This window comes from Anolis sagrei, chromosome X, assembly GCF_037176765.1.
Source record: "Anolis sagrei isolate rAnoSag1 chromosome X, rAnoSag1.mat, whole genome shotgun sequence".
NCBI classification, from domain to species: Eukaryota; Metazoa; Chordata; class Lepidosauria; order Squamata; family Dactyloidae; genus Anolis; species Anolis sagrei.
In genome coordinates, this window is record NC_090034.1 from 50,978,946 (window position 1) to 50,993,168 (window position 14,223).

The window sequence follows — 14,223 nt, forward strand, 5'->3', positions numbered from 1 at the left end:
ATGTAATAATAATAGAGTGAAATAAGTGTAATAATAATAATAGAGCAAAATAATAAATGTAATAATAATAAATGGAGTAAATAATAAATGTAATTAAAACAATAATAATAAACAAAGTAAAAATAATAAATGTAACAATAACAATAAATAGAGAAAGATAATAAATGTGATAATAATATTAATAGAGTCAAATAATGAATGTAATAAAAATAATAATACAGTAAAATAATAAATGTAATAATAATAGAGTGAAATAATAAGTGTAATAATAACAATAATAGAGCAAAATAATATAATAATCAGAGTAAAATAATAAATGTAATAATAATAAATGGAGTAAATAATAAATGTAATTAAAACAATAATAATAAACAAAGTAATAATAAATGTAACAATAACAATAAATAGAGAAAAATAATAAATGTGATAATAATCATTAGAGTAAAATAATAAATGTAATAATAATAAATGGAGTAAATAATAAATGTAATTAAAACAGCAACAATAAACAAAGTAAAAATAATAAATGTAACAATAACAATAAATAGAGAAAAATAATAAATGTGATAATAATATTAATAGAGTAAAATAATGAATGTAATAAAAATAATACTAATGACTGAGTCGAATAATAAGCCTTGACTCCAGTATAAGCGGAGGACACCTTTTTCAGCCTAAAAAAGGGGCTGAAAAACTAGGCTTATACTTGAGTATATACAGTATTTTTGTTGCTACTTCATAACTCTAATTTTGCTACTGTTAAAGCAGAGGCTGGATGGCCATCTGTTGGGAGGGATCGGATGGTGTCTTTTCATAGGGTTGGACTGGATAGTCTTTGGGTGCTCCTTCTAACCTGGGTAGAGTTTCCTTCTCTTGTGGTTTTGAAGCATCATGTAAATATGCAGGGTGTATTTTCCTTCACTGGACCAAACTTGGCGTAAATACCCGATACACCCAAATTTGAATACTTATAGAGTTGGGGGGGGGGGGGTTGGGGGGGTTGTCATTGTAGTTGCTGGGATTTGTAGTTCACCTGCAATCAATGAGCACTCTGAACTCCAACAAAGAGGGAATCAGACCAAACTTGGCACACAGAGCCCCCATGACCAGAAAAAAATACTGCGGGTCTTTGAGGGAAATTCACCTTGATTTGGGGGTGTTGTAGTTCACTACATCCAGAAAGCACTGTGAACCCAAACACCAATGGATCTGGACCAAACTTGGCATAAATACTTAATATGCCCAAATGTGAACACTAGCGGAGCTTGGGGAAAATAGACGTTGACATCTGAGAGGTGTAGTTGCTGGGATTTATAGTTCACCCACAATCAAAGAGCATCCCGAACTTCTTCCCGATAGAATTGGGCCAAACTTCCCATACAGAACCCCCATGCCTTGAAGGGATTCGCTAGTGCAAATCTTCCTCCAGCCTCGCAGGCTCTCCTTCGCCCGCACATGCGCATTATGCTGCCATGCGCCGAGCACGCCTGCTCTCCCCTCCTTGCTTGAAGTCTCAGAACCAGTCCATCCCTTGGCTGAGAGGCTGGCCAATCATAGCAGAGGAGGGCTTTGGATGGGAGGATTACCTGTCTGTTTCCAAAAGGGAATAGAAGGACAGTTGGCGAGATCTTCAGATCTTAAGAAATATGTGTTTTCTGATGGTCTTTGGTGATGCCTCTGAAACTCCCATGCACCCCCCCCACTCTCAGTATATACACTATAATAATATATTGAAATAATAACATGCTAATAATGTATTACATATACATATAATAATGAAATGTAATACAATATAATACTGATAATACAGTATGAAATATTGTAATATAATAATAATAAATTAAATATAATACTACTAATATATATAATATTGTTATAATATATATTGTATGTACTACAACTTATGATATAATACAATATATAATACTAATAGTATAATATACTGGTAGTGTATTATATATATTGTGGTAAGAAAATATAGTACCATAACATAATATAAAATAATAAAATAATTGTATATTATATATTACATGTAATATTACGAATAATATTGCAGTATAGTGGAGTTGGACCAAATTTGGCACACAGAGCCTCTATGACTATCAAAAAATACTGGAGGTCTTTGGGGAAATTCACCTTGATTTGGGGGAATTGTAGTTCACTTGTATCCAGAGAGCCCTGTGAACCCAAACACCGATGGATCTGGACCACACTCGGCACACATACCTGATATGCCGTAATTTAATTACTGGAGGGGTTTGGGGAAACTGACTTTCCTTTCTGAGAGTTGTAGTTCACCCACAACCAGGGAAACTGTGACCTTCACCGATGATGGACCTGGACCAAACACAGAACCCCTATGACTAATCAACCTACTGGAGTGGTTTGAGGGGACTGACTCACCATGGTGGGAGTTGTAGTTTACCCTACAGCCAGAGAGCACACTGAACCCCAACGATGAGGCAACTAGAGCAAACTTGCCCATCATAACAAACTTTAAGTACTGATGGAGGCTCTTGGTGTTAACCTGGCATGATGTGGGCTGTAGTTCATGCAAAGCCTTGTGCATTTTGTGCAATTAATAAATTGACTTTTCCAAATACCCAAGCAATGCCGGATACCCAATCTAGTAATAATATATAATACTAATATTGTGCTATGCTAATAATATAATATATTGCATATATTATTAATAATAATATAATGTAATACAATTTAATACTAATAATAATACAATATAATATGTAATAATATTGTAATATAGTACTACTAATATATTAAATATTACTACTGAGCATATATAATAATATGATATACTGTTTTATTATTGAATCTTTGTATATTTGAAGTTGTAATGTTTTTGATTGTGAGTCGCTTTCAGTCTCCATATGGAGAGATAAAGTGGAATATTAATTAATTAAAAATTACAGTAATATCACACAAGGCAAATTTAAAATAGGCCAACCATATAATACTTATAATCTTAGAGTGAGAAGAGACTCCACTACCATTCTGCTTTACAGGCAAACACAACCCAACCCTTCCCAAAAGATGGCCATCCCTAGCTTAGGATGCAATGTTTCTGATAGAATAACATACAACACATCTGCTTTCCATTATACCCTTTGAATGTGATTAGGCTTCCCCTCCCATCTTCCTCAGACATCGAATGATGGGAGTTGCCATCAAAAGAGCAGAAGACATAGCAAAACAACAACCATGTGAAATCAATATATAGAAAGTTTTATTGCATGCAAGGAACAAAATAAAAAAGGGATTCAGGAAAGTGAGTGAGATACTCTTTCAATGCATGATAGGTTCCATGTTTACATATTGCAAAGGAGGAGGGTCCACTTTGCAGACCAGGAATACAATGGTTCAAATGGCAGAAAAAGAGATTCCACCTAAACAGTAGGAAGAAAGTTCCTGAAGGTCAAAGTGGTGGAATATATGTGATGGGAGTCTCCTCAGGAGGTTTTGAAGCACAGGCTGCATGGTCATCTGTTGGGAGGGATCAGATGGTGTCTTCCCACAGAGTTGGACTGGATAGTCTTTGGGTGCTCCTTCCAACTTCTCTGGTGGTTTTGAAGCAGAAGCTGCATGGCCATCTGTTGGGAGGGATTGGATGGTGTCTTCCCACATTGTTGGACTAGATAGCCTTTGGGTGTCCCTCCGAACTCTGGGATCTGCCATCTGGCAGAGTCGTCTTCTCGGGAGGTTTTAAAGCAGAAGCTGGATGGCCATCTGTCGGGAGGGATCAGATGGTGTATTTTCACAGGGTTGGACTGGGTAGAGTTTCCTTCCAACCTGGGTAGAGTTTCCTTCTCTTGTGGTTTTGAAGCTGAGACTAGATGGCCATCTGTTGGGAGGAATCGGATGGTGTCTTCCACAGGGTGGGACTGGATAGCCTTTGGGTGCCCCTTCCAACCCTGGTAGAGCCTCCTTCTCTGCTGGTTGTGAAGCAGAGACTAGATGGACATCTATCGGGAAGGATCAGATGGTGTCTTCCACAGGGTGGGACTGGATAGCCTTTGGGTGCCCCTTCTAACCTTGGTAGAGCCTCCTTCTCTTGTGGTTTTGAAGTAGAAGCTGGATGGCCATGTCAGGAGGGCTCGGAAGGTGTCTTCCCACTGATTTGGACTGGATAGCCTTTGGGTGCCCCTTCCAACTCTGGTAGAGTCTCCTTTTCTGAAGGTTTTGAAGCAGGGGCTAGATGACCACCTGTTGGGAGGGCTTGGGTTGGGTTTTCATGGATGAATGATGCCCAAATTTCCCCAGAAGGTTTTGAGAGCAGCACCTATGGCATCAAGGCTCTTTAGGCTTCTCCCCTGGTTCTTTCTCCCCATCGCTGCTGTGTTGATTCTTGTCCGGCTTGATGTCAATGGGGATGGTCTTCTCTGTTGGAGTCAAGCGGGGCGCCTCTACAGAGAGCCTCCCGTCCGAAGCCAGAGAACACGCCACAGCCTGGAGGTCCACGTCCGGCGGAAGGAGGGTCTCCCGTCGCAGCTCTTGCCTCTCCCGCCAATAGGTTCCCTCCTCACCTCCGCTCTCCTTTTCTCGCATAGCCGTCACCGTCAACTTCCTTCCATCCAGCTTGACCGTCACTTCCTCCGGCGAGAAGCCGGACGCATCCACAGCGAAGCGGTATGTCCCTGTGTCGTTGGCCGGAGCGACGCCATCTTCCTTGGCCTTTCCGTGTTCCCAGGCCTGGAAGAAGGCATTGCTCATCTTCTCCATCTCTTGGACTTGCCTCTCCATGTTTTGGGCCACTCGGTCGAAGAGGTTGTTGCTTGCCGGGCACTAGGCATGTGCAAATAAATTGGAAAGCATCATAAAATTAGTTAAATTTGTCAAATTTGTGCATACAAATCGATACGACAAACATATAAAGCATTCAATTAGTAATACTATAATAATAATAAATTTATTATTATAAATAATAACAAAATAATTAATACTAATAATATAAAATATTAAACAAATAATTCGCAATAATGTAAAATGTTCAATTGATAGTATAATAATCTTATGAATTGAGTAATATACTAATAACAATAATATACAATATTCAAATACGATAATTAATAATATAAATAAAATAATTCTGAATCTAATAATATAAAATATTACACTAATAAAATAATAATAATAATAATAATAATAATAATATAAAATATTCCAAGAGAACATAAAGTGTTTTGAAAACCAATCCTTTTTCTTGGGCCTGATCACCAAGGAAGACACTGGGGGTGAAGATAGCAAAGTTAATGAGCAGGAGACTGAGAACACAGAATTCTGGGAAATGTAGTTTGACAAGATGAGGCCCCCTGTGGCAGAGAATGCAATAGGCCCTGCCCTAAACTACATTTCCCAGAATGCAGTGCTCAGCATCAGAAAGTCCCAAGCCATTTAGAGTCACTCTAATAATAAATAAAATTACTGAATCTGCAAAGAGAATTAAAGTAAGTAAGCAATAGTATAAATCTGTGCTAAGTTGAAGTTATGTGGTTGTGTGTCATGAAGACAGGCAGGCATTCAAGGGGATTGCTGTTGTCGCTTTTTGGGGGGATAAATTGTTTTTGTCTATAAACTTTTTAAAATCCCCCAAAATCTGGGTTGTTGTAGGTTTTTTCGGGCTATATGGCCATGTTCTAGAGGCATTCTCTCCTGACGTTTCGCCTGCATCTATGGCAAGCATCCTCAGAGGTAGTGAGGATCCCTCCCAATAGATGTCCATCTAGTCTCTGCTTCACAACCAGCAGAGGAGGAGGCTCTACCAGGGTTGGAAGGGGCACCCACCTCACTACCTCTGAGGATGTTTGCCACAGATGCAGGCGAAACATCAGGAGAGAATGCCTCTAGAACATGGCCATATAGCCCGAAAAAACCTACAACAACCCAATGATTCCAGCCATGAAAGCCTTCGACCCCCAAAATCTGTAGATGTGTGAATCTTTTTGAAACGCCTGGGGATTGATGCCCTGCTTATCTTGTGCATTGTATATAAAATTCAAGTAGATAGCTCTTGTAGTTTTAAAAATATATATATGCGTGACCTCATCTCCGTCTATGAACCCACACGTTCACTTCGTTCATCCGGAGAGGCCCTGCTCGTGATTCCGCCTGCGTCGCAGGCGCGCTTGGTGGGGATTCGAGACAGGGCCTTTTCTGTGGTGGCCCCCCCACTCTGGAACACCCTCCCAAATGATCTTAGACAGGCCCTACATTGGCAGTCTTTAGAAAGAACTTGAAGACCTGGCTGTTCTGATGTGCCTTCCCAGATTAGGAATCTCCAATACCAAGTCCCAGAAGCACTTTAGTAGAACTAAGATTGCTGCACACTGCACACTGCACTTACCTTATAATCCTACATACCTCCTGCCACATCAGCACTTTTAATCTTGTACCCACTACTTTGGCCTGGCCCAGTTTTATAGTGTCTTGATGTATTGTTTATTGCTTATTGTTAATATTGCTTAACTGTTTTTAATTTGCTTTAGGTGTTGTATTGTGTTGTGTTTTGAGGCCTTGACCTATGTAAGCCGCATTGAGTCCTTCGGGAGATGCTAGCGGGGTACAAATAAAGTTTAATAATAATAATAATAATAATAATAATATTGAAGGCCTGCCTGAGCCTGGGAAAATCTCTTGCTGGGAGGTGTTAATCTGTGCCTGGTTGTTTCCTCTCTGTTGTTTTGCTGTTGTAATTTTAGAGTTTTTTAATAATGGTAGCCAGATTTTGTTCATTTTCATGGTTTCCTCCTTTCTGTTGAAATTGTCCACATGCTTGTGGATTTCAGTGGCTTCTCTGTGTAGTCTGACATGGTGGTTGTTGGTGTGGTCCAGCATTTCTGTGTTCTCAAATAATATGCTGTGTCCAGGCTGGTTCATCAGGAAGAGAAGAGACCATGAAAATGAACAAAATCTGGCTACCAGTATTAAAAAACTCTAAAATTACAACAGCAAAACAACAGAGAGGAAACAACCAGGCACAGGTTAACACCTCCCAGCAAGAGATTTTCCCAGGCTCAGGCAGGCCTTCAAATGTTAATGAAGGTGATCAGTTGAAACATTCACACCTAACTGCAGCAGGGAAGAGCTCCTTGCCCCACCCCAGCCATTTCACAGATATATAAACCCATTTTCCTATTTCCAACAGACCTCACGACTTCTGAGGATGCTTGCCATAGATGCAGGCGAAACGTCAGGAGAAATGCCTCTAGAACATGGCTCTATAGCCTGAAAAAACCCACAAGAACCTAGTAAATCTGTTCTATCACCGTAGCAAGTTTCACCCCAATAGCTTTAAAAATGAGGGAGATAGACGCCCCTGAAGTTTCCCCGATTATAGTAATGTAATTTCTTGAACATGGCCATACAACCCGAAAAACCTACAACAACCTATAGTAATGTAATCATGTGCAATTACGATATGGAAACACTAACGAAATTTCATTACTCTCATTAAAGTAACAATTTTTTAATAAGTATACTTTAGAAACACTTTAGAAACACTTTAGAAACACTTTAGAAACACTTTAGAAACGAAGCGCCAGTGCGACCCAGTTTCGTAATGACTTTTATGGATCGCACATCCTTACCGGGTACAGAACCCTGGATGCCGGCTGGATGTCCTCGAGCCATATTGGTCCGAGACTGGGAAGTGGCCAGCGGTGTCGCAAAGGAAGCATCCGGAGCCAGAAACGCGAATAGCCTGCCATAGCGGTGCCGTTCAGCTTGCAAATCCTCTCTCTTGCTCTGTGTGTGTTTTCTTTCCAAGGCTGTGCTTTTATAGGCCACGGCGGGTGACGCAATACAAAAGGGGGAAGGCCTTGGCTTGCTTTCAAGAGCTGACGCAACTGCTTGCAAGAGCCTTCTCAGTTTATCTGGAAGGAAGGAGGCCTTTCTCCTCTCGTCTATACTCTGTATTCATTAGCAGCCGTTCCTTTTAATATTCTAACAAGTAAAATAACTGTAATTGATTCACTTGTTTGTTTCCAAACCAAGCCAAATCTTTGGAAGGCAACAGTGGCTTCCCAACAACAGTATTTAAGTTTCCCTTATATTTTCATTCTCATATCATCTGCTTAAAGGAGACATTACACTTTGTAACCAAATTTGAACTACTTATTATAATATTATTAATTGAACATATTGTGTTGTTATTATTTTTATTGTTACTATTAGTGTAATATTTATATATCATAATTAATTATTATTTTATTTGTATTTATTAATATAGTATTAATTGAATATTTGAACTAATTATTATTCTAGTATTAATTGAATATTCATGTTTCGCCTGCACCTATGGCAGGCATTCTCAGTGGGCATGAGATCTATTTTATTGTTATTATTAGTGTACTGGGTTCTTGTGAGTTTTTTCGGGCTATAGGGCCATGTTCTAGAGGCATTTCTCTTGACGTTTCGCCTGCATCTATGGCAAGCATCCTCAGAGATAGTGAGGTCTGTTGGAATTAGGACAATGGGTTTATATATCTGTGGAATTCACACCTAGCTCCAGCAGGGAAGAGCTCTTTGCCCCACCCCAGCCATTCCACAGATATATAAACCCATTGTCCTAATTCCAACAGACCTCACTACCTCTGAGGATGCTTGCCAAAGATGCAGGCGAAACGTCAGGAGAAATGCCTCTAGAACATGGCCCTATAGCCTGAAAAAATCCACAAGAACCTAGTGATTCCAGCCATGAAAGCCTTCGACAATATTAGTGTACTGTTATATTATTACTAGCTGTCCCCTGTCACGGGTTGCTGTGGCCCACATGGGGGTTCTGTGTGGGAGGTTTGTCCCAGTTCTATCGTTGGTGGGGTTCAGAATGCTCTGTGATCACAGACGCCCTAGGTAATTTTCAACAGTAAGCAAACAGTATTTTGGTACCCCCACCCCCAAACCAATCACTGTTTTCTGTTCGTCGTGGGAGTTCTGTGTGCCATATTTGGTTCAATTCCATCATTGGTGGAGTTCAGAATTCCCTTTGATTGTAGGTGAACTATACATCCCAGTAACTACAACTCCCAAATGTCAAGGTCTATTTTTCCCAAACTCCATCTATGTTCATATTTTAGCATATGGAATATTTGTGTTAAGTTTGGTCCAGATCCATCATTGTTTGAGTCCGCAGTGCTCTCTGGATGTAAGTGAACTACAACTCCCAAACTCGAAGTCAGTGCCACTAAACCCTTCTAGTGTTTCTGTTGGTCATGGGAGTCCTGTGTGCCACGTTTGGTTCAATTCCATCATTGGTGGAGTTCAGAATGCTCTTTGATTGTAGGTGAACTATACATCCCAGTAACTACAACTCCCAAATGTCAAGGTCTATTTCCCCCCAAAAGCGCCTCAAGAGCGCCCCTGGGCAAAATCAACAATACTGCAAATGCTTACTTTGCGTAATGGGTTGAGCCACCCCTGTCTGTGATTGTAGGTGAACTACAAATCCCAGCAACTACAACTCCCAAATGTCAAGATTCTATTTTCCCCAAATTCCATCAGTGTTCACAATTGGGCATATTGAGTATTCATGTAGAGTTTGGTCCAGATCCATCATTGTTTGAGTCCACAGTCATCTTGGATGTAGGAGAACTACAACTCCAAAACCAAAGGACACTGCCCACGGAGGCGCCCCTAGGTAATTTTCAATGGTAAGCAAACTATTTTGCCCCCCCCCCCAAACTAATCACTGATATATATTTTCTGTTCGTTGTGGGAGTTCTGTGTGCCATATTTGGTTCAATTCCATCATTGGTGGAGTTCAGAATGCTCTTTGATTGTAGGTGAACTATACATCCACAGAGGCGGCCCTAGGTATTTTCTGTTGGTCATGGGAGATCTGGTTCGATTCCATCATTGGTGGGGTTCAGAATGCTCTTTGATTGCAGGTGAACTATAAATCCCAACAACTATAACTCCCAAATGACAAAATCAATTTTTTGAGTGAAGGACATACATTGGGTTGTTAGTTGCCTTGTGTCCAAATTTGGTGTCAATTCATCCAGTGGTTTTTGAGTTCTGTTAATCCCACAAACGAACATTACATTTTTATTTATATAGATAGGATTAATAATTACCATTTTATTTTTATTTATTATTCTATTATTAATTGAATAATAATAGAATGATCATTATAATTCTATCAGCCTTTGGTTCTGCTTACCTAGCAGTTCAAAAATAGTAATGTGAGTAGATAAATAAGTACTGCTTTAGCGGGGAGGTAAAAAGGCGCCCATGAAGACATGCCAGCAATTTGATCAGGAAGGCGTCCATGGACAACAAGCTCTTTGGCATGGAAAACAGAACAAGAGCACCTCCCCATGACCAGAGTCGAGCACAACTTCCAGATGCCGGAGATGAAAAAGAGGGAAGCCTTGTCTCTGTTTATGTATTGTCTGTCTTTGTTAATTGTATAACGGCATTGAATATTTGCCATATATGCTCTATAATCAGCTTTGCGTTCCCTCGGGGAGATAGAGCAGAATATAAATAAAGTATATTATTGACGGCGCTCCATGCAGTCATGCCAGCCACATGACCTTGGAGGTGTCTACGGACAATGCTGGCTCTTCGGCTTAGAAATGGAGATGAGCACCACACCCCAGAGTCAGACATGACTGGACTTAATGTCAGGGGACTACCTTTACCTATATTATTATTTTTATTTTTATTATTATTATTATTAAGTAAAGGTAAATGTTTCCCTTTGACATTAAAAGTCTAGTCATATCCGACTTTGGGAGTTGGTGCTCATCTCCATTTCTAAGCCGAAGAACCAGCGTTGTCCTCCAAGGTCATGACTGCATGGAGCGCTGTTACCTTCCCACCGAAGTGGTACCTATTCATCTACTCACATTTGCATGCATTCAAACTACTAGGTTGGCAGAAGCTGAGGCTAACAATGGGAGCTCACCCCATCCTGTGGATTTGAACCACTAAGTTTTGCAGCTTAGCAGTTTAACCCTCTGTGCCATCATGGCCCATTATTATTATTATTATTATTATTATTATTATTATTATTATCTAAATTTAAATAAACATAATCTAACACATCACACACATTTCCCATGATAAAATCCCAACGATTACAAAGCAAACTAAGAGGCATTAAAAGCATAAGCATAAGGTAGTTTACAACTTCCAACAAGCTGAGTTGGGTGTCCAATATCTGGGCGAGGGCAAATATAAAGATGTACTAGCCCTCCTCTTAGTCGCCAAGCTGAAGACCCAAAACAAGCAAAAAGAGACCTGCAGTTTGAAGTATTTATTCATTAATAACCCATTCATCAATAGTTGGCATTACACGTGCTTCTCTTGTACTACAATTCGTATCAATACCAGCATGTAAAATGAGGACAGTTACATCCAAAGTTTGCTCAAGATCAAAATCCAGTTCAGGTGTATCCAATGTTGCCAGTTCTCTTAGTATGCTACCTTTGTTTAAATTCTTTGAGTCACTGCTTTGAGTCTCTTAAGAGAGAAAAATGGCATGTTTTCAAGTTGAAGTTCTATCTTATCTATTGAGTTCAGCCACTTGATGCAGCACATTTGGTGTTCTTGGTTCCATGACGGCTTTCCAAGAGTCTCTCCAAGTCCATTCCTCTCCTAACCTTGGGCCCGGCTGTTTTCGTGGGCTTCGGGTTCCGGTTCAGCAGGGTTTCCCGCCCGGTTGACTTCGATGGGGACGGTCCGTGGCTCCGGTTCTGTCGAAGGGGCTTCGATGCGCAGCTTTCCTTCGCTGGAGATAGAGCAGCTCAAGCGCTCACGGTCGACACTCTCCGGCACGTTCCATTCCCTCCGGAAGATTTCGTAGCGGAAAGGCCCTTCCGGTGTCTGGGTGGCCTTCTTCCCAGTGAGGACCACCTTCTCTCCGCACAGCTTGACCACCAACTCCTGCGGGTCGAACCCGGTCATGTCTTGGGTTACAGCGAACGGGGCAGCGGTGTGGTTCGCCGTCTCTGAACCATGGGTTGTTTCCCGTCTAATCGTAGTGCTCGTCGATGTCCTACTGGTGGTAGCTGGTCTCCAATTACTGGTCAAGAGGTCCCACATTGCATCCATTTCTCGTTCCAAGTCATCGAAGAGCGAGCCGGCTCTTGGCCACAGGATCTGGCTCCGGCTCCGGAGAGGACTCCGAGGAGGAGCGGTGAGGTGGAGTCGGCACAGCATCTTTGTTGCGAAGGATTCGGCTTCTCCGTAGTGTTGTGCCTCTCTCTGAGCTCTCGCCTTTTTATAAGGGAAGCCCCGAGGAAATGCCGTATTTCGGGCTGTTCATTCAGCGCCACGGCATCTTGTGTTTACTCACTCGCCCAAAGCAGCACCGTGCATGTGGCAGATGCCCAGCAGGTTCCATCAGATTTATATATAGTCAAACTTCGGAAATAGAAGCTGAGTTTATCCGAGCTGAAGATGTCCGCAGCAAGTCATCCCTTTCGACTCTGCGATCGACTCATCTTTGTCTTGTTTGTTCTGGGAAGTCGGAACTGTCAGGGGTATAAATATATGGGGTACAAATACACACAAGCATGTAGCCAAGGGGTCGGTTTAGGGATTCAAACCACCCCCAAAATCTTTCAGGTAAAAAAAACCTGGTTTACTCATGGATTTCAACTGCTTCACCAAATCCCTATGCCAATAATAATAATAATCTGTGTGTATCATTCGAAAATACATCACACAGTCCTAGACGCTTGGGAAGTGTTCGACGTGTGATTTTTTGATATGAAATCCAGCATATAGATCTCGTTTGCTGCGACATACTGTGTTTTGTGAATAATAATAATAATAATAATAATAATACATTATAATACTTTATTTGTATTCCGCCCTATCTCCCCGAGGGGACTCAGGGTGGATTCCAGCATATACAGACACAAAGGCAAACATTCAGTGCCTAGAAACAACGAAACACAGAAACACAGATAAAGGTAAAGGTTCCTCTTTCATCTCCAGCTCTGCAAGTGGTGCTCATCTCCATTTCATTGTCTGTAGACACCCCCAAGGTCATGTGGCCAGCATGACTGCATGGAGCACTGTTTACTTTCCCGCCGAGGTAGTACCGATTGATTCTATTGATCTAAGGAGCTGGGCTTTAGCACAGCTAGTAAATCACCAGCAATGATAAGATCTACCAGCTGAAAGGTTGTCAGTTAGAAGCCCCGGGTCGGCGTGAGCACCTGACTGTCAGCCCAGTTCACTGTTTACCTAAGCAGTTCGAAAACAGCATGAGCTGTAAGTAGAAAAATTAGGTATCACTAAAACAAGCGGGGGAGGTATTTTATGACACCATAAAGAAAAAGATCAGAAAATGACTCAACATGATGGAAGTTGTAGTTCACCCTGCATCAAGACAGAACACTGTGACCCCCACCGATAAGGGTCCTTTATTTATAGAAGTTGTAGTTCACATCCAGAGATCACTGTGAACCCAAAGAAAGATGGATCTGGACCAAATTTGGCATGCATACTCAATATGCCCAAATATGAATACTGGTGGCCAGGGCTTTAGGAGGGACCAGAGCTTTAGCACAGCTGGTAAATCACCAGCAATTATATGATCTACCAGCTGAAAGGTTGGCAGTTAGAAGCCCCGGGTCGGCATGAGCACCTGGCTGTCAGCCTAGCTCATTGTTTACCTAAACAGTTCGAAAACAGCATGAACTGTAAGTAGAAAAATTAGGTATCACTAAAACAAGCAGGGGAGGTATTTTACGACACCATAAAGAAAAAGACCAGAAAATGACTGGCGACCAAAGGGAAGTCCTACTGGCTTTTCGTCATAGAGAATGGAGTGATGGCACCCCCTGGGGCTGGATTCGAGCACAATCTCCAAGGCGTCAAAAAGCTGGACGTTGACACAACATACCTCCTTTCTCTTCTGTCTGTCTCTGTCCTGTCTGTCCAAAACCGGCATTGAATGTTTGCCGTGTATGTGTACTATGATCCATCCTGAATCTCCTTGGGGAGATAGGGCAGAATATAAATAAAGTGTTTATTGTTGTTGTTATTATTATTATTATTATTATTATTATTATTCTCACTTTTGCATGTTTTCGAACTGCTAGGTTGGCAGAAGCTGGGGCTAACAGCAGGAGCTCACCCCATCCTGCAGATTCAAATCACCAACCTTTCGGTCGGCAAGTTCAGCAGCTCAGCGTTGTGCCATCGCGGCCAAGTCTATGAGAAGCAAAAATTAGAGACTCTCCAGAATGG

General features: G+C 41.2%; 2 protein-coding genes across 2 annotated transcripts; both read right to left on the reverse strand.

Annotated features, from left to right (window-relative positions):
- Positions 1-3,222: 3,222 nt before the first annotated feature.
- On the reverse strand, positions 3,223-7,786 carry LOC132781151 (heat shock protein Hsp-16.1/Hsp-16.11-like). The gene is made up of 3 exons (XM_067473363.1): positions 7,602-7,786; positions 3,641-4,800; positions 3,223-3,404 (listed from the first exon to the last, which is right to left on the reverse strand). Exons 1-2 carry the CDS (start codon positions 7,719-7,721, stop codon positions 4,306-4,308), a joined length of 615 nt encoding a protein of 204 aa, XP_067329464.1. The 5' UTR covers positions 7,722-7,786; the 3' UTR covers positions 3,223-3,404; positions 3,641-4,305.
- A 3,474-nt stretch (positions 7,787-11,260) lies between these two features.
- Positions 11,261-12,283, reverse strand: LOC132780367 (heat shock protein 30C-like). The gene has a single exon (XM_060784025.2). It carries the CDS (start codon positions 12,178-12,180, stop codon positions 11,617-11,619), a length of 564 nt encoding a protein of 187 aa, XP_060640008.2. The 5' UTR covers positions 12,181-12,283; the 3' UTR covers positions 11,261-11,616.
- Between the last annotated feature and the right edge of the window lie 1,940 nt (positions 12,284-14,223).

Excerpts from the sequence above, each read along its gene's own strand:
- LOC132781151 (XM_067473363.1), bottom strand. The coding sequence starts at position 7,721 with ATGGCAGGCTATTCGCGTTTCTGGCTCCGGATGCTTCCTTTGCGACAC. Across the intron at positions 4,801-7,601 it reads CATCCAGGGTTCTGTACCCG|TGCCCGGCAAGCAACAACCT; the intron begins GTAAGGATGTGC and ends GCACATGCCTAG.
- LOC132780367 (XM_060784025.2), bottom strand. The coding sequence starts at position 12,180 with ATGCTGTGCCGACTCCACCTCACCGCTCCTCCTCGGAGTCCTCTCCGG.